Source organism: Saccharomyces paradoxus, assembly GCF_002079055.1.
Source record: "Saccharomyces paradoxus strain CBS432 chromosome XII sequence".
Taxonomy (NCBI): domain Eukaryota; kingdom Fungi; phylum Ascomycota; class Saccharomycetes; order Saccharomycetales; family Saccharomycetaceae; genus Saccharomyces; species Saccharomyces paradoxus.
The window spans coordinates 257,378-284,014 of record NC_047498.1 but is presented as its reverse complement, the minus strand read 5'-3'; the positions used below and the strand labels follow the sequence as shown (position 1 = coordinate 284,014).

Below are 26,637 nucleotides of genomic sequence, written 5' to 3'. Positions count from 1 at the left end.
TGATGCTGATATTTAGGACAAAACAATGGAAGTGGATAAATAAGCAAATAATAAGATAAAACAGCTTAGAAACTGATGTTAGGTTGAAGCTGGTGGACACAAAATACGCCTGCACTGTGAAGATCCTTTTGGATGTCCAACTTTAAGAATTTTACTTTAAATTCCTTTGAAGATTATTACGGAAAGGCCTCTGAAACGCCAAAAATGGAGGAAGAGAAATTGGAAGCATCAAACGTGAATGTGCCCATTTCAAAAAAAGTACACAAAAGCAAAAAGAACACCTCAAAATATGATCAAAAGAATGTGTTTAGAAACTCAATGACAGGAATTGCACAAATACTGCCAACAAAACCGGTGAAAATAATAGAACAAAACATTGATTTTGCCAATTCGAGGAGCTTCGACCTTCTGCAGTCTACACATACTATCTGTTTTAATAAGAAAATTGGAGCTACGAATAGCAAGTTAAATGTGGAAACTCAGACTTCCAGTGATATTGATAATGACATATTACATGTTGGAGCATCCACAGACTTGGGAGGCAATAGTAATGACGAAGCGGAAACAAGGCAACTGAGGAAATTTCGATGGTCAAATAATAAAGAAAAATGCCTTTGTGAAAAGCTGACTGTCATATATTGGGCTCTCTTGCTCAATACGACAAAGAGAGCAAGTAAAAGGAGGCCGATATTATGCCATCAAATGATAGCTGAGTTTTTTAACAGAGTTTATAAGGAGAAATCAAGGGTACCTATAACTTCGAGATATATTAGAGATAATCTCGTCACTTGGGTAACTCAAGGAAAGGAACTGCATGAAAAAGGTTGGGTAGGTGATGCCAAAACTGGCGATTTGCAAGAGCAGTTCAATATAGCCACTATCAAATTATATGAAAGCGCAGAAGACGGACGGCTCGTCATGGGTAAAGACAAAGTTTTTCGAGAGGAAAACGCTGGAAGTGACAGTTTGGTTCGAGTGGAAGAAGACTCTGCCTCTATAACTGATGAAAATGGCCAGGTTGCTCTAGAAAAAAACTTAAAGGAAGATCGTAGAGAGTCTATAAGGAATCAAATCCTGGCTTTAGACGTAAATGAAGAGGATTTTTTCCAAAAAATAATGAAAATTTTATCTGCTATTGATGAACCTGAATTGAAACAATATGTAGTTATGATCTCAGAATTAGTCAGCATGGAAATAGACGATGGTAAAACGGTACGAGAAAAACTGCGAGACGTGGAAATGAGTATTAATAGGTTGCAGGTTGACATAAAAGAAATAAAGGAAATACTTGTTACGCTGGTAAATAAATGATCGACTCAGCAACTCCTGGATCGTTTGAACAGGCTCATTCCGTTAATTGTATGTTAGTTCAGAAGTCAACTGGAAGAAAATTCAAGTGAATACTCTAATTATCTTCTATCTTCTAGAGTCCTCCCTCAGAGACAAGTCGGATGATATGGTTCTCTGATAGTTTCATAAGGACAATTCGTTCTTCTTTATTGATTCTGCCCAGTGAACAGGATAGGGCAGAGCAGTTATCCTTTTCTGTTTTAATTTTTTTCTGTTCTTTTTTTTAGAGAAAAAAGGATATGTAATAATACTCTGATATATACACGAATAATAGGCTTACGTAAGAAACTTATATAATCGTAAGGGCATCATTGATAGGAAGCTTTTTCTTCAACAAATACTATGATAATTAAAATGAGGAAAAAACGTCTTTTATAAAAAATTAGGAGAGATAAAAGGGTTTTTCAGTTAGAAAACGCGTTATTATAACATGGCTTTGTACCATGGTTTGTCATCATGTTGTAAATCTTCTAAATCATAATCATTACCTCTTCTGGATGAAGGAATCCAGCCTTCAGATTTCCAAGGTAGAACACCTTCTTCCCATAATTCTTGAATTTCCTCCAACGATAGGCCCTTGGTTTCTGGAACAAAGAAAAAGACATAAAAGAACATGGCAACTAAACAGCCCATGAAAACATAACCGTAGTAGAAGTTAATGGCGGAGGTGATGAATGGAGTGAAAAATGCAATCAAGAATCCCCATACCCAATTGGAAGCCGAGGCCAAAGCCATACATTTGGATTTCACCCTCAATGGGAATGATTCCGCAGTGATAACCCAGGCAACAGGCGCCCAAGTCGTGGCATAACAGAAAATATAGAAACAGGTAAAGACAATCATACAGTTACCAGCACCTTTAGAAGATGGTTGGCTCTTACCGTGAGGATATAATCTGGTTACACCAACAGAAGCGTAGATAACCATACAAGCCATCATAGTGGCGGCGCCCAAAAGTAAACATTTACGACGTCCTAAGTTTTCGACAGTCCATAAACTGAAAAAAGTGGAGGCAAAATTGACTACACCAATGACAATGGATGTTTCAAATGAATCATCTAGGCCAACAGACTTAAAAATAACGGTACCGTAGTAGAAAAAATAATTGTTACCGGTCAATTGTTGGAACATTTGGACAAACACACCCATTAATAAACGTTGGAATACTTTAGTCTTGGTAGAAAATAATTCCCCCCATGACGCATTGCCAGCCAATTTTTCAGCTTCTATACCGGCCATTATCAGATCTAACTCGGCTTGAACTGCAGGATCTTCTGGTGACACCTTGTTAGACTTGGCAATAGAACGCTTTGCATCTTCTACCTTATTCACCTCGCATAAATAACGTGGAGATTCAGGAACCAACGTCAAAGCGCCAACCAAAAACAATGACCAAGCGAAACATAGGCCTAATGGAACTCTCCATTGAACCGAGTTCGAATAGCTCTTTGTACCGTAGTTAGTACAATAGCCCAGAAAGATACCTGCAGTAATCATCAACTGGTAACAGGAAACCAATGTGCCCCTCAAATGCTTTGGAGCAATTTCGGAGATCAACATAGGACATAAGACGGCAATACCGCCGACACCCAAGCCAGAGATGATTCTACCGATAAAGTATTGGTACCATTTGTTGATGGAGGCGATTTGAATGATAATGCCGACAATATAAACGAAAATAACAATCGAAAGACCCTTCTTACGGCCATACATATCGCCGCCTTTGGAAAGAATAATACCACCAAAGGCACAGCCGATGTTGAAAATAGCGACAATTAAACCAGTTCTGACATTTGACAAATAATGGGTACCATCCTTGTGTTTCATACCGAATCTTCTCAAGAAGTCTGTTTGGACAACAAATCCTGAAATGGTACCAGTATCCCAGCCAAACATGAAGCCGCCGAAGGCGACACATAAACAAAGCAACGAAACAGTAACATATTCAGACATAGCCTTCTTGGGTATCTCTATGGGCACACTTCGAGAGCCTTCTGGTCCTGATTCACCGGCTTTTAGTTCGTCATTGGAATACTTTTGAGACTGTGCGCTTAAATGGGAATCTTTACTGAGTGAAGAGGCCACGTCTTCAGCAGCTTGGGGTTGCTGTGAAACAACAGGCATATTGTTGTCTTCAACTGCCATTATGAAAAAATTATTTTATATTATGTTAATCTTTATTTTACTTAATGTTGGTTAATCTCAATGATAAGTGAACAAGATGTATAGCGAAGAGCGATTCTCAACACCAAACTTTTAGTCCAATTGTTAATTGTTTATATATGTCTACAAAGCTCATCCTTTCCCCACATTTTAGCCTACTGAGTATCCCTCCTCTCAACAATAGCTACCTAGAACGTTGTATATTCATGAGAACATGTACACATTTAGCTTTCTAGTAGGAGTATAATGCAATTTTGTTCCTATCTTGAGATGGGAAGGGCTTAACCAATGTCGGTTCGGAGTGGTCCGCCCCGACGATGCCCTCTGCATCAATACTCTCTAAGGCACATGGACCCCTGAATGGCGCAGACCTCTCCGCACGGATGAGTGACGGCCGGTGCCTTCATGAGGCAACCCTTTCTCGATTTTAGATCACGTGACCTATTTTTAACTGTAAAATGGAAAAGAAATTGCAATCTGGTTAAGTCATCCCGGAAGGAAGCCCTCCGAGTTGACGCTAAGTGCGTTTTAAAAGAAAAGATTCTGCTGCATATAATTGGAGTTTGATGCAAAGTAGTTGCCAGTGATAACTCGAGTGCGGCTGCTGCTTGATGTTCTCTTGCCCTATATTCCGGTGATCTGGATCTGGAAAGCTCCTCTGGTCCGTAAAACCTCCTTAAATTAGCACGGCCCAAGTTTATGCTCAATAGTTGTGTTACATGTGCCTTCTGTACAAAAAAACTTGTATTGTACAGGATATATTACTGCAAACTTGGAAGCAAAATTTATATTTTGTTGCTTTTACCGTTGCGCCTTGTTATACCGTTCCAAGAAAAAAAATAGTTTAAAAGTATCTGGACACAGACGAAAATAGATATATGCACGTATATGTTATATGTGTGTAATAATTATATTTCTTATACCTTGTACCATAATAACAAAAAGACACAAGAGTCTATAAAAGCTTGACTTTCTTGATGTCTTGATTGATCCTGAACATGTAGTACGCTAACGTGATCATAATGAAAATCAATAGTACCAACCATACACTTATTTTGGAAAAAATCTCATCATGGCCGTTGGTCCGCTCGCTATGTAGCTTTGCATCTAGCCGAATTCTTTCTTGTTCCTTTATCAACTTGTCCAGATTTGAATTCATCGAAAGAAAATCTTGGAAACTATCGTCATTTATGGCCGGCCTTCGGTCTGTTTTCTTTAGATCCAACACTGATCTTAAACGTTGGATCAGTTCGCGCTCATTCTCCACAATCTTGTCCATCTTGTGAAGTAATGGGTTGATATCATTTGCCATGATTTTCCCTTCCAGTTTATTGATCTTCTCAAAAAGCTCATTACTCGTAATACTTTCTCCCTTTTCAGAAAATGGCGTCTTCTCCTTAAAACTCTCTTCGCCAGTTTGAGAATTGATCACTTTGGTAACCACTCTGGGTTGTCCCATAGGGTTCACATTAGGAATTAGCGAATCTTCAATGACTCCGTCATAAAGCTTCGTTTTCAAGATTTCAAACGATTCTTTGGATGCATCGTTGATAGCGCTTGTTCCAATTTTAAATGAGCTGCCCACAAATTTGACTTTCCTCGTCTGGAAACACACTCTATTGTCCATCTGCAATTTTAGCAGGTGATTATCTAGCGGATCATACGTCAATCTTAATGTGGATGGTACCATGGAATCTTGGTACTGAAACAGACATGACGCAAAGTATGGTGAGCTTTTAATGTCAAGATTTTTGGATCCGTCATTCAAATACGCTGTCACGCTCTCGCCCAATTTATCATCTAATCGTAACAATATCATTAGGCCATCAAACTTTTTCGAACTTCCACCAAATAACTCGGTGCCATCTCCCACATTTCCTTGCTTTAACCAAAACGCAAGACCGCCCTTTGTGCTACCTCTAAACCCAAAACTTCTAAACGTCCACTCTATTGTCATAGCATCATGAGTTGTATATTCTGGTTTCAACCAAAGTGAACCCTTCGTGTTCTTTCCAGGAGTTAAAATAAACCTTCCTTCTTCAAGTTTTACTTTGTCCCCTAAAGTCCATTGTGAAAGCTCCTTTTTCTGATCTGTCACTTCCAGTAAATTTGGTAACGAATATCCTTTATTCCACTTCAATTCATCCTTGGGCGTCACTTTTGCATGCACTATCCATACACATATATACAACCATATCACTCCACTAATGGGATGCATCTTGTTTTGCGTAGTTTCAGCTTTTGCTCTTTTGCTCTTTTGCTTTTCTCTAATTGCTGAAGAGAGGAAGATGACTTTCTTGTAAGCATCCTCCCCTAACTCGCTTTGATGAAATGATACTACAATAAAATGTGCTATTATCCTGAAGACGAGAAAACCAGAATAAAAGGATACGGTAAGGAAAAAGTTAAAAAATCCTGTTAATGTTGTAATATAGAATATCCTGTATATATTATAATATGTAAAATGTTAATGTTAATGCCCCTTTGCAAATAAATGTAAAATAAGTAAATAAAATAAAATCGTTCCAGAAATTTTATTTCTTTCCTTCAATGCTCTTGATCCCTAGGTTGAAACAATGCCTTTGGCTTGAATCTTCTTTTTTCTTCATCCGTTAACTTTCGTTTCTCTACCACCTCTCCCTTCTTATTGACATATGTTATCACGTCTTCTATATCTGGGTTTTCTCTTAACATCGCCTTTTTACGTTCATTTCTGATATCCTGAGTTACCAGTTCATCTGACACAAAGGGGTTTTTGCCCACCTGTGCCGGCTTAATTATGATGTCTTCCTCGTCTTCACTCTCTTGACTACTGGCGTTTTGAGGAGAATAGTTGTTCCAGTTTTTTGCCAACTCAAATGTTATTACCTTGTCGCTGGGCGTACCAGGTATATCTTTAATAATCTTCTTTCTATACGATTGATCCAGCTCATCTCTTTCAGGTGATAAACGTAACTGCCTAGCAGAGGTAGGCCTGCTGGGGGGGAGAAGAACTTCTTCATCTTCATCTATATCCGCATCTTGCTGCGTAGGAAACAGTATTCTATTTACACGACCCAATGATTCCTGCTCTTCCCTTACTATACCATTGTCGTGACTTTCAAATTGAAATAGTGTTCTCTTCACTGAAGATTTCGGAAACGGCGAGCGTTGAGGAGATGTAAGCCCATTAAATGGAGAGGTCATACCCATGTTGGAATTGGGAGGTGCTAATAATGGCACATTTTTAAAAGGCTTAGTTGTCGAAGGGGTAACAGGGACCAGGTTCTGTGAAGGCTTTTGAGGGGTCCTTTGAGGTTGCATTATAGTATTAGAACTGGTATTGCCACTAGGCTGCGTAAGACACCTAGTCCCTCTAGACCTTGGTGGGGTGGAAGGAGTCATTGTTCGTGTGGTAGTCCCTGCTTCTAGGGTCAAAATTTCGTCGAGGGTTGGTTGATTGATTTACAAAAACCGTATCTTATCCTTTGAATATGCCTTCTCTCTTTTTATAAATGTCAAAAGTTGCGACGCGAACAACGAGCCAGCCATTGAAATTTTCAGTGTGCTGGCTATAATAGACAGGATCGACGCTGTCGATGGAGAAGGAAGACACGGCAATAGTGCAGATATCATCGTGACTTAGTCATATTTGTTTGAGGGGGGAATGGTATGTTTGATCGGTGGATGCATTTTTTTCTCAGTATTGCAAAACAAGAGTTAATACTAACAGGGTATTTTTACTGTTGCAATCAAATAGAACGCTCTTTACAATCATGCTGTGAAACAGAAAAACCAACTTCAACAAGAGTTGGCCAGGTTTGAAAAGAATTCTGTGACCGCACCTATTTCTTTACAAGGGTCCATTTCTGCAACTTTGGTGTCGCTGGAGAAGACAATCAAGCAATATGCAGAACACTTAAACAGATATAAAGAAGACACCAGTGCAGGAGAAATCGATCCCAAGTTTGCTAATCGACTAGCAACGCTAACACAGGATCTGCAAGACTTTACTACCAGGTTTAAGGATTTGAAACAATCCTACAACGAGTCTAATTCGAGAACTCAGTTGTTTGGCTCAGGAGCATCGCACGTTATGGATTCTGATAACCCCTTTAGCACATCAGAGACCATTATGAATAAAAGGAACGTTGGTGGCGCGAGTTCAAATGGTAAAGAGGGTTCCAGCAATGGTGGAGGACTACCGTTGTACCAAGGGTTGCAAAAGGAACAATCTGTTTTCGAAAGAGGTAACGCTCAGTTAGATTACATCCTGGAAATGGGCCAACAATCACTTGAAAATATAGTGGAACAAAACAAAATTTTATCCAAAGTACAAGATAGAATGTCAAATGGCCTAAGAACATTGGGCGTTTCGGAGCAAACTATCGCCTCGGTTAACAAGCGTGTGTTCAAAGATAAACTGGTTTTTTGGATCGCGTTAATTCTCCTAATCATAGGCATTTATTATGTATTAAAATGGTTAAGATAAAGTAGCCGTGTGTTCTATATATAAATAAACATATCATATATACATGCATCATTATAAGGGGTTGAAAAATATTGCGAATCTCGCAGCTTTTCTTCTATTTTCGTCTCTCAAACCCGCCAGTATATACAACTTTTATTACCGTTAGTAACAATACGTTGTTGCTTTTCTAAGTGCAATCTGCTGTTATAAATTGAGTCCAAATCCGTCGTATCTTGTCCTGGCTTCAGGACGTTGGGAATGTTAATCGGTTTAGCGCATTTCATAGTTTTCTTTCCAATACCTAGTTGGCCATGGTCGTTATTTCCCCAGGCAATGATCTCATTCTCTTGCCCAGTTTCACCAAATACGCAATGGGAGCCACAGCTCCAATTGGTTAATTCCTTGTCATCCAATTTGATTTTTATAGGATCGCATTGTGAGTTCTTGAAAGTGTTATTACCTAATTCGCCAAAAAGTCCATTACCAAACGCAAAATAATGATGATCTGGCGTTGAGCCAGGTTTACGAATGGTCACAAATGATGTTTCATCGTCACAATGAACATCCACACATTTCCAGTTCGTCATACCTGGGAAATGCGGTCTAAATGCGTGCGTTACTGACCTTGGGAAAGAAACATATTCCAGGTTGTATGAAATAGGTAATGCCAATTGGCCAAACCTATTCCAGCCAAAGGCATACATTTCACCATTCTGATCTACTGCCAGTGTATGATATGACCCGCAAGCTATCTTTTTAATTTCTCTTTTCTGAATAAAGTCGTCTCCTTCGTGTTTGAATTTGTTCAATAGTTCGATTTCGAATAGCTCATTATTGGGAGGAAATTCATCAAATTGTGAAAATGTTGGTATACCGAATTGTCCTCTGGATACTTGAGCTTGTTTTTTATCATTCCCTGTCGCGCAAGAATAAGCCTTGTTTAAATTGGATAGCAACACAAGGTGATGGCAACCAGCGTCAAATTGTACTATGCGATTCTCTCCTTTCTTACCGTTAAAAACCTTACTTGTTTGTAATTTCCAGTCATATTTTAGTTTTCTCTTCCATGGCAACAATTTCGACCTTCTTAACGATAGTTTGGAAGCCATCAGGTCCGGCGCCCTAATAGGTATAATCAATATTTCACCCTTTTTATTCAATGCATACAAGAAGTCACTAGAGTACTTCATTGAAGTTAGGTTTTGGTCTGGTAATAACGTTTTTGTTTGTCCCAAATCATCCCATGATATCAAATCACCTTTCTCGTCAATTGCGAAATTAGTGTTGAAGTCGTCAGAGGGAGCTAGCAGGACATCTCTGAATTTACGATCATCCAGATTAGGTACTCTAATGGGGAACAATGAGTCCTTAGAATGACACCTCCCCCATATATACACACCAGGATGATCTATTCCAAGTTGAAAGGCAGGTACTTGAGGGATCTCCCTTAATAGATTTTTGGCCTTTTGCCTGATCAATTTCTCCAATGAATCCTGACCACTTTGCTCTTGCGTTGCATCTATGCGACCGCCATTCATCTTGATTAACCACCAGGATTTTAATTCTGGCCAACGCAGGTAGGCCGTTCCCAGCCCACCCACTACCAGAAGAATGAGGATCCCCTGCCCAACGGCGGACAATTTAGCCATTCTTTCCCATTGAAGTTCAGATTCCTTCGAAATCTGGTCAGGAGACTTTTCAGGCCATTGGAAATGCTCATCGGATGGCCTTTTTTTGGCTTTATATGCGCCATGGTTAATATTTTCTGCAAACAACTCTGCTTCATCGTACTGAGGTTGTTTGGCGTACCGCCTGACGGGAATAAACCAGTTAAGGCGGGGGAGACATTGAGAAGTCCTCGTCAATAATCTGAATGACATTACCGATGCACGTCCCTGTTATTGGTTGCTACCTTTTTCGTTAGACCCCTTCAACAATTCGTTGTTACTGCTATCCAGTTTTTTTTTCTGTTGGTACTCCAAAAGCAACAGTGTCCATTGAATTCAGGACGTATTACCCAACATGTTGAACTTTAAAAAAACACATAATTATATGTATTACAATAATGTATAGATATATTTACTGTTTAATAAACTAGCATTTAAAATAAAAAAAATTTTTTTTTTTAAGTTTGTTCAGATATCAAAAAAGAACTTAAGCTTGAGCAGCAAAGTATTCTGGGAATTCTCTCATGTTGTTTTCCAAAGAACCCTTCTTAGACAAGAACTTAACGAAAGCACCGTCATCCTTGACTTCACCAGCTTCTCTCTTCTTCAAGTATTCTGGTCTGTCCAAGTTGGTGAAACCCCACTTCTTAGACAAAATAATCTTTTGTTGACCTGGGAACTTGTATCTGGCTCTTCTCAAACCTTCAACGACAACATCCTTGTTGTTGTCCTTGGTTCTGACAGAGAAGATAATTTGACCAATGTCGACACGAGCAGCCAAACCGTGAGGCTTACCCCAAGCACCTCTCATACCTTGTTGCAATCTATCCGCACCGGCACAAGACAACATTTTGTTGATTCTCAAGACGTGGAAAGGATGGACTCTGACTCTCAAGTGGAAAGCATCTCTACCAGAGATAGTGGTCATGTACTTGTTGGCACAGATACGAGCAGCTTCCAAAGCTTCAGAGGACAATTGTTCCAATTCGTTGGAGACCAAATGGACACACAATGGGAATTCATCGACGGTAGCCTTCTTCTTACCCAAATCGTAAATTCTGATCTTGGAGTCTGGAACAGCTCTGTTGTATCTAGACTTTGGGTAAGGCTTGTTCTTTTGGTATCTGTAACATCTAGCTGGTCTTCTAGCCATCTTGAATTAGTTATTTGATATGTTTTTCTTACAATTAAACACCCAAACTCAAAACACCTGCGAAAAGGATGTATAAATGGTTGCTCGCACTAACTTCTTCTTTTTATAAACTATCATCTAGAGAAATCCACCATCAATCCTCAGGTGAAAAGTTTCCTTAGTCAGCATCATTGCGCTATTCACTTTTCGGACTGGAAAAAAATTTAAGAAAAAATACAAAAAACAAATAAAAATAAAAATAAAAATGTACTGAGGGAAAGAGGTACGGGTGCAGAAAAGTCCCAGGAAGACTTTTATTCCCGTTTTATTTCTTTTTCTCTGTTCTGTGGAAAATTTTTCTTACTGACAGGGGAAAAAAGCAAATTAAATTTACGATTATATATGGTAAGTAATGTGAGATGAGATGAGGTGAATGAAAAATAGTTGAACACACGTACAAGTAAGAATAAAACGATAACGCATAATGGGTAGATATTCAGTGAAAAGATACAAGACTAAAAGAAGAACACGAGACTTGGACTTGATCTATAATGACTTGTCCACCAAAGAATCGGTACAGAAGCTTCTGAACCAGCCATTGGACGAAACCAAGCCGGGCCTTGGTCAGCACTATTGTATACACTGTGCCAAGTACATGGAAACTGCCATAGCGTTGAAAACGCATTTGAAGGGCAAAGTGCACAAAAGAAGAGTCAAGGAGTTGAAGGGCGTCCCCTACACGCAAGAAGTCTCTGACGCTGCTGCGGGCTACAATTTGAACAAGTTTTTGAACCGCGTGCAAGAGATCACGCAATCGGTGGGTCCAGAGAAGGAAACTAATGAAGTATTGCTGAAGGAACATCTGGACAATACTTTGGCAAACGTCAAAACAACAGAACCTACCCTACCGTGGGCGGTCGCTGATGCAGAAGGGAATAGCGTTGCCGCTACAGAGGCAGACTCTGCTACCTCCGTTACTGCTGAACCGTAAACACCAGAACAAAAAATAGGCATATACACTTTTTATAATATAACACACACTGAATCAACTCGAGTCGCTCTTGCCGCGAACGCAATGAAAAAAAATACGCAAAACAAAGAGAAAAAATAAAGAAAATTTTTCTTTTTTTTTTCATTGCTAGGCGATGAGCATCGACAATTTTATACGTAAATCAATGGTTAGATAGATAATATTAATAATAATATACAAAACAATTTTTGCTTCCATTAAAGCGTCGGCGCGGATTATTGTTACGGCTCACCAACCACTTTACACCTTTTTTTTTCCCTTCTGCATCTCTATCTGGCCCCGGTAGGTCATGAAGTCTAGTAAGCAATTGGTCCAGGACGCTAAGGATTATCGCTTCAATCCGTCAATACCGTTAAGAATTTACTTGAAAACATGCATCGGCATCTTAGAAAAGGCACAGTGTGCGTTCCAGGCCAACGACTTGTCGCTGGCGTTTATTTATTATTTTAGATACGTGGATTTATTGACTAATAAGCTATCTAAACACCCTGAGCTCTCGCTCATGGATGCGCCATCGTCATCGTCTATATATAAAAGAGAATATTTGCAACTCATAAAGTTGGAAGTGCCCGCAGTTTGCAAAATCATTGAAAGCCTACGCAAACAAATTGACTCTCAGTACAGCAAATTGCAAACATCACTGGCCAATAATATAGCTAAACCGAACACAAACGCAAATACAACTCCCATGCACGTGGAGCAACAGTCACTGCCGAAGAAGTCGTTCGACGATTATAGCTTCAACCAATCAATTTCCTTTTTCCAGAAAATTTCAAATGCACAACTTAACACCGCAACAAGCTCTCAAAGTCAGGATACCGCCCGTGATGAAACCTACAGACTGAACTATCCGGAACTACCACGCCTCACATTCTCCACATAGCATCCTTTTTTTTTTTCTTCATACCATACGAACATACATAACCTTACATACAATATTACATGATTACTCTGTTACAACACATCTCCCCTTCTTGGTCTTGACCATTGCACTTTGGCTGGTATATCCAATAGAGTGGCGTGTGCCACAACTTCGTCCTTATGCGTCATGAGGTTCGTCAGCTTATCCATCTTCTTGTTCAACTTCATCAAATACAGTAGGTTTAGTATCAAGAGCACCATAATAACTATGTTTACCCAGTTAAACCTCCATCTGTCACTGCCTATTTCCGAGACTTCCACCGCAGCTTCAGGCTTCGATTCTGGCTGTACTAACGTCAACTCCGGTGCGGCCACTTTTCTTGGTGATCCAAAAGACGTGACACTCGGCAACGGCTTGAGTGTATCTGCTTTTTCTTTACTCAGTTCTACATATTTCTCAACGAATTCTTCGACCAATTTTACTAAATCCTTAGTGGCGCTAATTTGTCCGTTTTTACAGTTGCTCTCTACCATTGGCTTAATCCAACTGGATGCATTCCAGTCTACCCAAAAACTTATCTTTAATATGCATCCTTGCCCCTGGTCATCCCATCGAAACATGTATCTCGTCCTGGTGCTGAAACTGGTACCACTCGGAACATTCGGTGTTCTTGTTATACTCAAAACATTTATGTACCTCTCCCAGTCGCAATGTAGAAGAATTTCTGCTACCTGACAGTTCGTGGATTTGGGCCCCACGGGAAAATGCAGCTGTTTGGTGTATTGAAATTCTCTGTAATGTTGTCCATCCTTATTGACTTTTTCGAAAGTCCCAATGTGTGAAATGTTCGACGAGTCCTGAGTCTTTAAAAAGCTTAATTCAAAAGCTGGATTATCCTCATTGAACATCATAATGAAAAGTAGGCCTGGTGGGACGTTAAATTGACGTTCCAGTAGTACATATTCATTGTTTGCCTCAGGTTTATAAGGGAAGTCCATTGTTTCTTCTTCATGGAATGGCCCATCGTATTGGAATGGCGCGTTTGGCTTTAATCTATATACGGGCCTACAATAATAAGTTGTTGAAGAACCCAATGACGATGATGACGATGATGACGATGATGACGGAGAGGAAGAAGATGGCGATCCTTTTGGCGTGCCCATGTAATCGTCCACGGATCTTATGGCTTCTTCAATGAGCATGTCGTTCTCGCTCATATAGGATGCTCTGCTTGTTGGCTCGGTAGTAGTTGTCGATATGAAATCGTTATATGCATTGGTCGAAACGTTATTGAATATGGAAGAAGGAGTCGACGATATGCCCTTTGTCTTAGAGATCCTCTCATCGACCTCCAAAACGTCATTGATGTTGGTTAAGTTTTCCTTGGACCAAACTCTTGTAATCAATTGAAAAACCTCGTCTCTCGCTATGAACCCGGAAAAGGTATACTTGTTAGTCAAAGTTTCCACCGAAATGGCACTTGAATTTGTGGTCACCTTATCTAGATATTTAATCTCATTTAGGGGAATTTGTAACTTTGCCATCCAGTTCAAAACAGTAGAATTAAAACATAAATGTGTGTTGGAAAGATAAATTCTGCCCTGATAGGGGAATTCTCTGTGAAAATAGCAGAAATAGTCCGCAATAAGCTTTGTATTAGTGGCTAAGGGTTTGAACATTTGACGAAATTTTTTATTAGCCTCCTCGGATGCAAACTGGACCTCAATATTTTTGACTTCATTAGTAACCGTGTCCTGTGAATTTGATTTTAAAGAAAACGTGCTCAATACAGTGTCAAAAAATGACGACCTCGACGAACAGTTAGAGATAGACGGCCTCTTAATATCTCCATTAACACCATCACTGTCCCCATTTGCTGAAGTGGCCATAATAATATTATTTACAGACGTCAAAGCTGTCTCGTCACCACCACGATGATTGTCCAAAATAGAATTAACGTCCGACAAGTGTGGGTCTGCGGGTGACGACTTCAACCCATTCAATGGCACTGAACCATCCCTACCGGGTGAAATCAACATATGTTCGGTAGAGGACTTCTGGAAGCCCTTTCCCTTAATTAATCTCCTGGCATCATCCACGCTATCTTCTTCGACCACCGGCTTCACTGCATTCAACTCACTATCCATGGGGTCACCGAGCTCGCGCATATTATCCCCCCACATCCTAAAATTCAACATATCATGCTCTCCTCATTGCGTGCAAGTGTCTCTTGATGCCACTAAATTTGATTAGTTTGTCCCGCTTATTGTTAACTAAACGATTGTCCCATCGCACGGCCGCTGCTTCAAGTAAAAACGGTGAATTTTTCAATTGTTTAGTAGAGGTCTGTTGTAAAGATCATCAAGAAAAGAGCTAAAAACTGGCAGGAAAGTATAGGGTTTTCTTGGCTGGGCAATGACTACCACGATAGGATCCCCACAGATGCTGGCTAATGAGGAGAGACTTTCTAACGAGATGCACGCGCTGAAGAATCACCCCGATCAGAATGGGCAAGAGCAACGGGGTCCCGTTAAGAACACACAACTGCATAGTCCCTCAGCAACCGTGCCAGAAACTACGGCCACCCAAAAAGAGCCCTTAGAAATGGTACCGAAGGATACAAGTGCAGTGGCTATGACAAGTACGCCTCCGCCAGCGTTGCCGCATGTTGAGATTAATCAAGTTAGTCTGGCATTAGTAATAAGGAACTTGACGGTATTTACCATGAAGGAACTTGCTCAGTACATGAAAACTAATGTGCACACCCAGATAAACGAGCCCAACTCTGCAAAGAAGATACGTTTCTTACAGCTGATTATATTCTTAAGGACACAATTTTTGAAACTTTACGTGCTTGTGAAATGGACGCGTACTATAAAACAAAACAATTTTCACGTATTAATCGATCTGTTGAACTGGTTTAGAACGACTAACATGAACGTTAACAATTGTATCTGGGCTTTGAAAAGTAGTCTAAATTCTATGACCAATGCTAAGTTGCCCAATGTGGATTTGGTCACCGCCTTGGAAGTTTTGAGTCTTGGGAGGCCTAATCTACCCACACACAACTTCAAATTAAGTGGTGGCAGTGACTCTATGGATATGGTGGACGGAATGGCCAAAGTTCCCATCGGATTGATTCTACAGAGACTAAAAGATTTGAATTTGACCGTCTCAATCAAAATTGCATTAATGAACATTCCTAAACCATTAAACAACTATCATATTAAAAATGGTAGGATCTACTTTACTGTAGCTAATGAATTTGAAATCCAGTTGTCCACTGTTAATAGACAGTCCCCTCTATTTTTTGTGGACTTGAAATTGTTGTTTAACACAGAAGCTGAACAAAGTGTTTCAACGGTAACGGAAGCTAATTCGCCTAACGGTGATAGCGAGAACAATGATGAGAACTCAAATTCTAACGGCAATAACTTACCTTTAAATAAACCAAGACTGGAGAAACTAATCAATGAGTTACTTTTGAAAAGTAACGATCCATTGTTGTCCCTGTACAATTTTTTGCATAAATACGTGCTGACATTACAGTTATACATGGTTCATAGAGAATTTTTAAAGCTGGCCAACGGTGGTAAGTTTTCCAAAAGTAATTTGATCCATAATTATGACTCTAAAAAAAGTATAATCACAGTTAGATATTGGCTGAACGGCAAAATGGACAGTAAGGGTAAGATTACTATTGGCATTCAAAGGACAACGGAAAGTCTTATCCTGAAATGGGACAACCAGAGTGCATCAAGGGCCAAAAATATGCCTGTAATTTATAACAATATTGTATCAAATATCGAAGGGATTTTGGACGAAATTATGTTCAACCATGCAAGAATTATCAGATCGGAGCTGCTGGCAAGGGATATATTCCAAGAAGACGAAGAAAATCCGGATGTTCTATTATTTCAACTTCCTACGACATGTGTTTCCATGGCACCCATTCAATTAAAAATTGATTTATTGAGTGGGCAGTTTTACTTCAGAAATCCGACTCCGCTATTATTGAAATACGCGTCAAAGATAAATAGAGCCGAGGGCCCAGAGGAATTGGCGAGAATACTACAACTGCTGAAATTAGACAAAATTATTCATGTTTTAACTACCATGTTTGAAAACACGGGATGGTCATGTAGCAAAATTATTAAGATTGATAAACCAATTAGGACTCAAGTGAATACGAATGGCGAGAGCGTTGTTAAGAAAGAAGGTGATAAATACGCTGTCGCTGGTAACAACACTACTAATAGTGATGCTTCTCTGTTATTACAAAGGGACTTATTTATCAGGCTACCACATTGGCCTCTCAACTGGTATTTAATTTTATCGATAATATCCTCTAAAACATCATGCGTCGTAGAAAAGAGAATCGGTAAAATTGTCTCTCAGCGTGGGAAATGGAACCTCAAATATTTAGACAATTCTAACGTTATGACTGTCAAGTTGGAGTCAATAACGTATCAAAAAATTATGATATTGCAAAAGACTATTTTAAACAGAATCATAAATCATATGTTGATCGATTCTTTGAACCAACTAGAAATTCGCAATAAGATTTGTTCTTCTGAAATGATCAACGAACAAAAACTACCTCAATATATTATCCAGGGAAGTAATACTAATGATAACATATCAATAATAACTCTAGAGTTAGAGTCGTTTTTGGAAGGTTCAAAAGCACTGAACTTCATATTGGAGAGTTCCATGTTTCTAAGGATAGATTACTCCAACTCCCAAATACGATTGTATGCTAAATTTAAAAGAAACACAATGATGATCCAATGTCAGATTGATAAACTATACATCCACTTTGTACAGGAAGAACCGTTAGCTTTTTATTTGGAGGAGAGTTTTACAAATCTTGGTATAATAGTGCAATATCTGACCAAATTTAGGCAAAAATTGATGCAATTAGTTGTATTAACAGATGTTGTGGAAAGATTGCACAAGAATTTTGAGTCCGAAAACTTCAAGATAATTGCATTACAACCCAATGAGATTTCCTTCAAGTATCTCTCCAACAATGAAGAAGATGATAAAGACTGTACAATAAAGATATTAACAAATGACGACTCTATCAAAAATTTGACAGTTCAACTATCACCTTCCAATCCACAACATATAATTCAACCTTTCTTAGATAATTCGACAATGGATTATCATTTTATTTTTAGCTACTTACAATTCACGTCATCTTTGTTTAAAGCTTTAAAAGTAATTCTCAATGAAAGGGGGGGCAAATTCCATGAGGGTAGAAGTCAGTACTCCACTATGGTAAACATTGGGTTGCATAATCTAAACGAGTATCAGATAGTATATTATAACCCTCAGGCAGGTACTAAGATTACAATATGTATAGAATTGAAAACTGTTTTGCACAACGGCCGTGATAAAATTCAATTTCATATTCATTTTGCAGACGTGGCGCACATAACCACGAAGTCTCCCGCCTATCCAATGATGCATCAAGTGAGAAATCAAGTATTTATGCTGGATACTAAGAGATTAGGGACTCCAGAATCTGTCAAACCTATCCTTGCATCACATGCCATTCGTTTGGGCAATGGTGTGGCTTGCGACCCCAGTGAGATAGAACCTATTTTAATGGAAATCCATAGTATTCTCAAGGTCGACTCGAACTCCAGTTCATGTTAGAGGGATTAAATAGGCACCGGCACTATTATCCCTCAGGGGATTGCAACCCCTCTCCTGAAGTAATTCATAATAAAATTGAAAACTGTATAAATATATACATAAATATATCCACACACACTAAAAAGACATATTCATACTGCCTTTAGGATAGAGAACACCATTCAGCATGACTGAATCAATTACACAAGAAGCTGTTGTCTTAGAACAACCTGGTAAAATCACCCTAATGGATGTTAGCATCCCCACGATTTCAGATCCTAACGACGTAATCATTCAAATCAAGGCTACAGGAATATGTGGGTCAGATATCCATTACTATACTCATGGAAAAATAGCCAATTACGTGGTAAAATCACCAATGGTGCTGGGGCACGAATCATCAGGAATAGTGGCCCTCATAGGCGAGAACGTCAAGACACTTAAAGTGGGAGATAGAGTGGCACTGGAGCCTGGATTACCTGACAGGTTTTCACCAGAGATGAGGGAGGGTAGGTACAACTTGGACCCCAATTTAAAGTTTGCTGCGACACCACCCTTTGATGGTACCTTGACAAAGTATTATAAGACCGCGAAGGACTTTGTCTACAAACTTCCTGATCATTTGTCATTCGAGGAAGGAGCACTCATGGAGCCATTATCGGTGGCTGTCCACGCTAATAAAATAGCAAAGATGAAATTTGGAGCCCGTTGTGTCGTATTTGGAGCTGGGCCCATAGGTTTGCTAGCTGGGAAAGTAGCTAGTGTCTTTGGGGCCACAGATGTTGTTTTTGTAGATCTCTCAGAAACCAAGCTGGAAAGGGCCAGCCAATTTGGTGCTACGCACGTCGTCAACTCAGGTGGTCTGCCACATGGTGTTACTGTAGACAGTGTTATAAAAAAGGAAATCGGCAAGAAAGGTGCCGACATTATTTTTGAATGTTCTGGTGCTCAAGCCTGCATTAGAACAGGCATCGAAGTTTGCAAAGCAGGTGGGACGTTTATTCAAGTTGGAATGGGACCAGAAGAGATACAGTTTCCGATCTCGATGATACCGACAAAGGAACTAACATTCCAAGGATGCCTCCGATACTGTCAGGGAGACTACAGCGACTCTATCGAGCTAGCCTCCAGCGGAAAACTATCGCTCAAACCTTTGATTACACATCGCTACAAGTTTAAGGATGCTATCGACGCATTCGACGAGAACAGAGACCATCCGTTAAACAATGTCAAGACGATTATTGAGGGTCCTGCATGAAGGATAATAAAACGTAACTTTTAACATCTGAAATATATAAAATATACGTCTTTTCTCTACGCTTTTTAAATATGATTAACTATAATGAACTTACACTATATTATTGTGGGGGGAAACTTCACAAGTGGCCGAAATTTCCAAGATGAAAGAAAATATCTAAAAAAAAAAGAGATTCAATAAAGGAGACCGGAAAAAGCTAGAAAGCATAGTAACATATCACCAATATGAGTGTCCAAACAATGATGTGGGTACCTCGAAGAGTGGTTCGAGGTAGCATTCCTTTTTTCACATGTTCAAAACTTGGCTTGGGCTTCTCGAGAAGATCTTTTCATGGAAGTTCACTAACTCGTTCTACATACGAGGAAGAAAAAGCTTTAGTGGATGAAATTAAACAAAAACTTACGCCAGATGATATTGAACGATGTAATAAATTGCGTAATATAGGTATATCTGCTCATATCGACTCCGGAAAAACCACTTTTACTGAACGTGTTTTGTACTATACAAAAAGGATCAAAGCTATTCATGAGGTTCGTGGTAGAGATAATGTTGGAGCCAAGATGGATTCCATGGACCTTGAAAGGGAAAAGGGTATTACTATTCAGTCTGCCGCCACTTACTGCTCTTGGGATAAACAGGGTAAAAACTATCATTTCAACTTGATCGATACTCCAGGTCATATTGATTTCACTATCGAAGTGGAGCGTGCCCTTAGAGTACTAGACGGTGCTGTTCTTGTTGTTTGTGCTGTTTCAGGTGTTCAATCCCAAACAGTGACCGTGGATCGTCAAATGCGTAGATACAATGTTCCGAGAGTAACTTTCATCAATAAAATGGATCGTATGGGTTCAGATCCCTTCCGTGCCATCGAACAACTTAATTCGAAACTGAAAATTCCCGCTGCTGCTGTACAAATTCCTATCGGATCGGAATCGAGCTTGTCTGGTGTAGTTGATTTAATCAATAGAGTTGCTCTTTACAACAAGGGTGGTAATGGTGAGATCATAGAAAAAGGACCAGTACCTGAAGGTTTGAAGCCATTGATGGAGGAAAAAAGACAACTCCTGGTTGAGACACTTGCTGATGTGGATGACGAAATGGCAGAAATGTTTTTAGAAGAGAAGGAGCCTACTACGCAACAAATTAAAGATGCTATTCGCAGAGCCACAATTGCTAGGTCTTTTACCCCAGTTTTAATGGGATCTGCGCTGGCAAATACTGGTATTCAACCTGTTTTGGATGCTATTGTAGACTACTTACCCAATCCCTCCGAAGTATTAAATACAGCTCTAGATATAAGCAACAATGAAGCCAAGGTCAACTTAGTTCCTGCGGTGCAACAACCATTTGTTGGATTGGCATTCAAATTGGAAGAAGGCAAGTATGGTCAACTGACTTATGTTCGCGTCTATCAGGGGCGTTTAAGAAAGGGTAATTATATCACAAATGTAAAGACTGGTAAAAAGGTGAAGGTGGCAAGATTAGTCAGAATGCATTCCAGCGAGATGGAAGATGTCGATGAAGTTGGCTCAGGTGAAATTTGCGCTACTTTTGGTATTGACTGTGCCTCTGGCGACACATTCACTGATGGTAGTGTTCAATACTCTATGTCATCCATGTATGTTCCAGATGCTGTTGTCTCCTTATCCATTACACCAAATTCAAAGGACGCATCAAATTTTTCAAAGGCTTTAAACAGATTTCAAAAGGAAGACCCTACATTCAGAGTGAAGTTCGATCCTGAATCTAAAGAAACGATTATTTCTGGGATGGGTGAATTGCATCTGGAAATTTACGTCGAGAGAATGAGACGTGAATATAATGTGGACTGCGTCACAGGTAAACCACAAGTTTCTTATAGAGAGTCCATCACCATACCGGCAGATTTTGATTATACACACAAGAAACAATCCGGTGGTGCTGGTCAATATGGTAGAGTTATCGGTACCTTATCACCTGTAGATGACATTACTAAGGGCAACATATTTGAGACTGCCATTGTTGGTGGACGTATACCGGACAAGTATTTAGCTGCATGTGGTAAGGGTTTTGAAGAAGTATGTGAAAAAGGACCATTGATCGGACATCGTGTTTTGGACGTTAAAATGTTAATTAACGATGGTGCTATTCACGCGGTGGATTCTAATGAATTATCGTTCAAAACAGCTACCATGTCTGCGTTCCGTGACGCCTTCCTGAGGGCACAGCCGGTGATCATGGAACCTATCATGAATGTTTCGGTAACATCACCAAATGAATTCCAAGGTAACGTCATCGGTTTATTGAATAAATTACAAGCAGTGATACAGGATACCGAGAACGGTCATGACGAATTTACATTAAAAGCAGAATGTGCCTTGAGCACAATGTTTGGTTTCGCTACCTCATTAAGAGCCTCGACCCAAGGTAAAGGTGAATTCTCGTTAGAGTTTAGTCATTACGCTCCGACATCGCCCCATGTTCAAAAGGAATTGATCTCTGAGTTTCAAAAGAAACAAGCTAAAAAATAGCCAAGTTCCTCACAAGCAAAAGAATCTTGTAAATAACAAATTCCAAGAAAAAGAAGTTAAAAAAAGAGAGGAAATAAAACTAATATACACACTAATTAAGTAAATTTAAATAATAAAATCTTTCTGTAAATACACAAATGAAAAATAACCCTGAAAAATCTTACTATTCAGGAAGTATAAGTATCATCTGTCTTAATCTTATCCAAAAGGTCTTCTATTTTAGGGCCCATCAAGGGTTGACCCGTCCTTGTTTTTTGGGTTAGTTTCTTCTTCCTATCTTCTCTTACCTGAAATTTCTCCTTCGATACTCTAATTCTCTCCAACTGTTCACTTTTTTGCTTGTTCAATTCGTCCCTTTGCATTCTCTTTCTTTGTTTCTTGATCTCCTTCTTCTCGTCTAGTTTTTTCTTTCCTTCCATTGCCCTGGCTTCCTTAATCTTCCTTACAGATTCTTTTGCCACGGTTCTAGGCTCCTTTTCTGGTATGGTATACCCTTCATCTTTTAGAGCTTTAAGGTATTCCTTCCTCAGTCTGGTCTTCTTCGTAATACTCCTTTGGATCTCTTTAACCTTGTACTCCCTCGTGAACTTCTTTCTATTTTGGCTTTGCTTGGCTGTACCCATACTGATTTTATTTGGTTGTTTACCTGACCACTTTCCTGTATCATTCTCCTAAAAATACTTTCAATAGTATTGCGATGAGGTTTGATTTTGAAATTTTTCATTGTTTGATGGAAAAGTAACATTTCGGGCCAATGAAGAAATAAAAAAATCTTGTAGTGTAAGTTAAGGTGGGACTATTAGGTGACGCTAACGTAGCCTTGATACCCAAGGAAGAGGCCGCAATAGTATAGAAAGCTTCGAATATAAGTAGTTAAAGGTATTGGAGTATACTGAAACACGCTTTTTGGCCATTATGAAAAGGTGTGCTCCGGCCGTATTAAGAAATTATAATTATAAGAAGGGTATATGGAGTACTGGCGTACCCGATCATATAAGGAAGCTGCTTCGAGATAAATCGACCTCTCCTTTATGCTCACAAGATGAGAGAAACCTGGTCTCATTCTTTATGGCGCGCGGAAGCGTTCCTCTAAAGTCTGTTGGCACTGCATTAACGAAGAAAGCCACCACATCAATAACAACTAACTCAGCTACCACAACATTTGAACGACAGTATCTTATAAAATATCTTTATCGCCACCAGGCCTATGGGAATGTCATAAAAATTGCACAGCATTTTCTTTATACCACTATTGGTTCACAAAGGTTGTTAAAGCAAGATGCTTCATTACCTGAGTTGAAAAAGTTCTTCCTCTCTTTATTGGTTCTACAAAGAGGTATCCAACTAGACCGGGCAATGTCTGATGTCATATCACGGTTTCTATTAACACAAAAGGCAATGGTGGTAGACCTGATTAACTCAATTTTCTCGAGGATGGTTACAATGAATATGCATGGAGAAGCTGTATATAAATGGGTCAAATGGATGAAACTGGTTAATGGTCATTGCGAGTTTACGAATTATATGGAGAATAGAGTAATTCTGAGGAATTTTCTATCATTTATGAGGCAATCAAATGTTCACCCTGATTACCTATCTTATTTGAAAGCCATTCAGCTCACACAAGGGCCCGCAATAGCGTCTCAATTCGCAACTACATTGATGTTTCTATTGACTTACATCAGGAAATTTTCCCCGGCAGAAGCAGTTTGGAATTATAAGTGTGAGCATAATCTGCCGGTAGTAAATTCTGACCTGACATGTATTCTAAAGACTTATTGTCACATGCAGAAGTTTTCGCTGGTTCCGTCAACATATTGGAAATACCCTGATGCTCAGCACGACCAAAACCAATTTGATTATCTTCTGGTGGCCCATTCTAAACTGCATAATTGGGATGCTTTACAACAACAGTTCAATGCTCTTTTCGGTATAGGTAAGCTACCCTCTATACAACATTATGGTATTTTGATGTATACTATGGCCAGAATTGGTGAATTGGATAGTGTCAATAAACTATATACACAATTACTGAGGAGAGGTATGATACCGACGTACGTCGTTTTACAATCTTTACTATATGCACATTATAAAGTTGGGGATTTTGCAGCCTGCTTTAGTCACTTCGAGCTATTCAAGAAATACGACATAGCGCCTTCAACAGCAACCCATACCATAATGCTCAAAGTGTATCGTGGTTTAAACGACCTTGATGGTGCGTTTAGAATATTAAAAAGACTGAGCGAGGATCCCTCTGTAGAAATCACAGAAGGACATTTTGCACTATTAATACAAATGTGTTGCAAATCCACAAACCATTTAATTGCTCAAGAATTATTCAACCTTATGACAGATCATTACAATATCCAACACACCGGAAAAAGTGTCTCTGCATTGATGGATGTATATATTGAGAGTAACAAGTCAACAGAGGCAATAGCATTATTTGAAAAACATTCAAAGAATTTATCCTGGAGAGATGGCTTAATATCGGTGTATAACAAAGCTATCAAAGCATATATTGGTTTAAAAAATGTTAGTAAGTGTGAGGAACTCTTCCACAAGATTACAGACTCAAACCTGGCCGTTGACAGTGAATTTTACAAGATGATGATCAAATTTTTAGTTACGCTAAATCAAGACTGCGAAACGGCATTAAGCATTATAGATCAACTGATAAAACATCCTGTGATCAAGGTGGACGCTTCGCACTTTGAAATTATAATGGAAGCATATGACAAAATAGGTTACCGTGATGGTATAATTAACTTGTACAAAACAATGTCACAAAATAAAGTTCCAGCAAATTCCAAAATTTTATACTTTATATTGAAGGCTGTTGCTAAAAAAAGCCTACAGAATAATGAAAAAATCAGAGAAACGATTAGCATGGTAGAAGACATTATGGAAAATGCTGCCAATGGAACTCTCGACGTTACGTATAACAAACTGCATCCCTCAGTCATGGCATGGCCAATGAGAATGATTGTAAAGCATGATAGTCCGCAGCGGGCTTTAGAGTTATACAATCGGTACAATGAGCTTTTCTTCAAAAAGCATGACTGGGTATCGAATAATAATAAATTCGTAATGATGAGATCATTGTTGGTATTACTAGCTCAGATTGAACAATGGAAAGATTTTGAAACACTATTCACTAAATATATGGATCGTATTGAAAACATAGAAAACTTGCCATCATCTACAACGCCGAATATTAAGCTAAGAAGCCTTTTTAGCGGACTCTTCCCATTCAAAGTGAATCAGTTAGTGGCAATGAATAAAATCGATGAACTTCCATTATTGTGGAAAAGGTTGCGAGAAAAAGGTTTTATTTTAGATAATATATCGTGGAACAGCGCTGTAGAAGCGTTGTTTAAAGACCCAAGGACCCTTTCGTATGGTATGAAAATCGTTGATGATACATTGATTCATGGCTACAACTTGATTCATAAATTTAGACTATTAACGAAACTATCCGAGGACACGACGCACTCAAGTGATAAATCTTGGCCAACGTTAGAAATGAGGGAAAAGGACACCAATAAATTTCAACCCAGGTTGTACTTGAAAAGTGATACATATAACAGTATAAAGAGGCAATTGGACACCTATTTGAACAGTATTGATGATTTGAAAACTCTAGAAGATCAGGTGCGTGATTTCATATCGAATTACAAGTATTTTATGAAAGACTACTTATTACTACCGAGAGACGAGATCAGTAAGTGGGAACAGATTGAAATGAGACATCCCTCATACTTTAAAGAACTAAGGAAATCTAAAAGAGTACTGCCAGCCAGTAAATTCTAGAAATGCATATATCATATTGTATAATCAACTGCATATATATCAAAAATCATGTAAATAACTAACAAAAAGTGAGAGAGCAAAGATTAGTACACAATAATTAGTTTAAACTTCGTCTTTATTTTCCACGGTCAGTGTATAATTACCCACCGATTCGCCATAAGTTAGCAGGCCTACCCACGGTTGGACATTCCAGTGTAACTTGAAAACTAGATCTTTACCTTCGAATTTTCTATCTTCAATATCCCAAATAGAATATTTGGATTTTAGATCGTTCACATCAATCACCGCATCATCTTTGCTTTTTATGATCTTATCCCAAAATGTTACCTCGCTGGTTATTTTTTCAGTACTGTTATACTCGGCAGTTAAATAGACAAATACTTGTTTTGTATTCCAATTGAAAAGGGGAGTGAGATCAGTATTTAGGTCAAACTTAATTTTCATATTTTCCTTTGCCTTGCCCCTTTGTGAGCCAAAATATCTACTTGTTCTAACATTAATTAACGTTTTGACGTTATCGATGTTACTAGGTATCGAGAACGCGTTATTATTGATCAATTGATAGTATGAGGATGCCATGATAAATACAACCATTAGAATTCCCATTGAAAAGGCCTGGTTTGATACATTTTGAAATCTTTGGACAAGAGAGAACATCGTTCTAGGGATGTGGGGGCGATGCTAGCTAACTATATAGATCCTTTTCAAAGTGAAAATTAGTAGGCCTTTAACAATAACCTTCTCTCCACGTCCACCGAC

At 39.0% G+C, this 26,637-nt stretch overlaps 15 protein-coding genes across 15 annotated transcripts; 8 read left to right on the top strand and 7 right to left on the bottom strand.

Moving 5' to 3' along the window:
* Positions 1-132: 132 nt before the first annotated feature.
* On the top strand, positions 133-1,311 carry SRL2 (Srl2p; the record flags this gene model as incomplete). The annotated part of the gene is made up of 1 exon (XM_033911965.1): positions 133-1,311. The coding sequence occupies one exon, from the start codon at positions 133-135 to the stop codon at positions 1,309-1,311; it is 1,179 nt and encodes a 392-aa protein (XP_033767856.1).
* Positions 1,312-1,773: 462 nt separating this feature from the next.
* GAL2 (galactose permease GAL2) lies at positions 1,774-3,495 on the bottom strand (the record flags this gene model as incomplete). Its single annotated transcript, XM_033911964.1, has 1 exon — positions 1,774-3,495. One exon carries the CDS (start codon positions 3,493-3,495, stop codon positions 1,774-1,776), a length of 1,722 nt encoding a protein of 573 aa, XP_033767855.1.
* A 973-nt stretch (positions 3,496-4,468) lies between these two features.
* On the bottom strand, positions 4,469-6,897 carry EMP46 (Emp46p; the record flags this gene model as incomplete). Its single annotated transcript, XM_033911963.1, has 2 exons — positions 4,469-5,954; positions 6,089-6,897. 2 exons carry the CDS (start codon positions 6,895-6,897, stop codon positions 4,469-4,471), a joined length of 2,295 nt encoding a protein of 764 aa, XP_033767854.1.
* A 262-nt stretch (positions 6,898-7,159) lies between these two features.
* BOS1 (Bos1p) lies at positions 7,160-7,984 on the top strand (the record flags this gene model as incomplete). Its single annotated transcript, XM_033911962.1, has 2 exons — positions 7,160-7,162; positions 7,253-7,984. The coding sequence occupies 2 exons, from the start codon at positions 7,160-7,162 to the stop codon at positions 7,982-7,984; spliced, it is 735 nt and encodes a 244-aa protein (XP_033767853.1).
* A 107-nt stretch (positions 7,985-8,091) lies between these two features.
* On the bottom strand, positions 8,092-9,843 carry FMP25 (Fmp25p; the record flags this gene model as incomplete). Its single annotated transcript, XM_033911961.1, has 1 exon — positions 8,092-9,843. The coding sequence occupies one exon, from the start codon at positions 9,841-9,843 to the stop codon at positions 8,092-8,094; it is 1,752 nt and encodes a 583-aa protein (XP_033767852.1).
* Positions 9,844-10,117: 274 nt separating this feature from the next.
* On the bottom strand, positions 10,118-10,783 carry RPL10 (60S ribosomal protein uL16; the record flags this gene model as incomplete). Its single annotated transcript, XM_033911960.1, has 1 exon — positions 10,118-10,783. One exon carries the CDS (start codon positions 10,781-10,783, stop codon positions 10,118-10,120), a length of 666 nt encoding a protein of 221 aa, XP_033767851.1.
* A 463-nt stretch (positions 10,784-11,246) lies between these two features.
* Positions 11,247-11,753, top strand: BUD20 (Bud20p; the record flags this gene model as incomplete). The annotated part of the gene is made up of 1 exon (XM_033911959.1): positions 11,247-11,753. One exon carries the CDS (start codon positions 11,247-11,249, stop codon positions 11,751-11,753), a length of 507 nt encoding a protein of 168 aa, XP_033767850.1.
* A 328-nt stretch (positions 11,754-12,081) lies between these two features.
* Positions 12,082-12,675, top strand: RFU1 (Rfu1p; the record flags this gene model as incomplete). Its single annotated transcript, XM_033911958.1, has 1 exon — positions 12,082-12,675. The coding sequence occupies one exon, from the start codon at positions 12,082-12,084 to the stop codon at positions 12,673-12,675; it is 594 nt and encodes a 197-aa protein (XP_033767849.1).
* A 71-nt stretch (positions 12,676-12,746) lies between these two features.
* Positions 12,747-14,852, bottom strand: LAM6 (Lam6p; the record flags this gene model as incomplete). The annotated part of the gene is made up of 1 exon (XM_033911957.1): positions 12,747-14,852. One exon carries the CDS (start codon positions 14,850-14,852, stop codon positions 12,747-12,749), a length of 2,106 nt encoding a protein of 701 aa, XP_033767848.1.
* Positions 14,853-15,069: 217 nt separating this feature from the next.
* Positions 15,070-18,318, top strand: RGR1 (Rgr1p; the record flags this gene model as incomplete). Its single annotated transcript, XM_033911956.1, has 1 exon — positions 15,070-18,318. The coding sequence occupies one exon, from the start codon at positions 15,070-15,072 to the stop codon at positions 18,316-18,318; it is 3,249 nt and encodes a 1,082-aa protein (XP_033767847.1).
* A 166-nt stretch (positions 18,319-18,484) lies between these two features.
* XYL2 (D-xylulose reductase XYL2) lies at positions 18,485-19,555 on the top strand (the record flags this gene model as incomplete). The annotated part of the gene is made up of 1 exon (XM_033911955.1): positions 18,485-19,555. One exon carries the CDS (start codon positions 18,485-18,487, stop codon positions 19,553-19,555), a length of 1,071 nt encoding a protein of 356 aa, XP_033767846.1.
* Positions 19,556-19,779: 224 nt separating this feature from the next.
* On the top strand, positions 19,780-22,065 carry MEF1 (Mef1p; the record flags this gene model as incomplete). The annotated part of the gene is made up of 1 exon (XM_033911954.1): positions 19,780-22,065. One exon carries the CDS (start codon positions 19,780-19,782, stop codon positions 22,063-22,065), a length of 2,286 nt encoding a protein of 761 aa, XP_033767845.1.
* A 167-nt stretch (positions 22,066-22,232) lies between these two features.
* Positions 22,233-22,688, bottom strand: FYV7 (Fyv7p; the record flags this gene model as incomplete). Its single annotated transcript, XM_033911953.1, has 1 exon — positions 22,233-22,688. The coding sequence occupies one exon, from the start codon at positions 22,686-22,688 to the stop codon at positions 22,233-22,235; it is 456 nt and encodes a 151-aa protein (XP_033767844.1).
* A 292-nt stretch (positions 22,689-22,980) lies between these two features.
* PET309 (Pet309p) lies at positions 22,981-25,878 on the top strand (the record flags this gene model as incomplete). The annotated part of the gene is made up of 1 exon (XM_033911952.1): positions 22,981-25,878. The coding sequence occupies one exon, from the start codon at positions 22,981-22,983 to the stop codon at positions 25,876-25,878; it is 2,898 nt and encodes a 965-aa protein (XP_033767843.1).
* Positions 25,879-25,980: 102 nt separating this feature from the next.
* Positions 25,981-26,535, bottom strand: SPC3 (signal peptidase complex subunit SPC3; the record flags this gene model as incomplete). Its single annotated transcript, XM_033911951.1, has 1 exon — positions 25,981-26,535. One exon carries the CDS (start codon positions 26,533-26,535, stop codon positions 25,981-25,983), a length of 555 nt encoding a protein of 184 aa, XP_033767842.1.
* Positions 26,536-26,637: the final 102 nt, after the last annotated feature.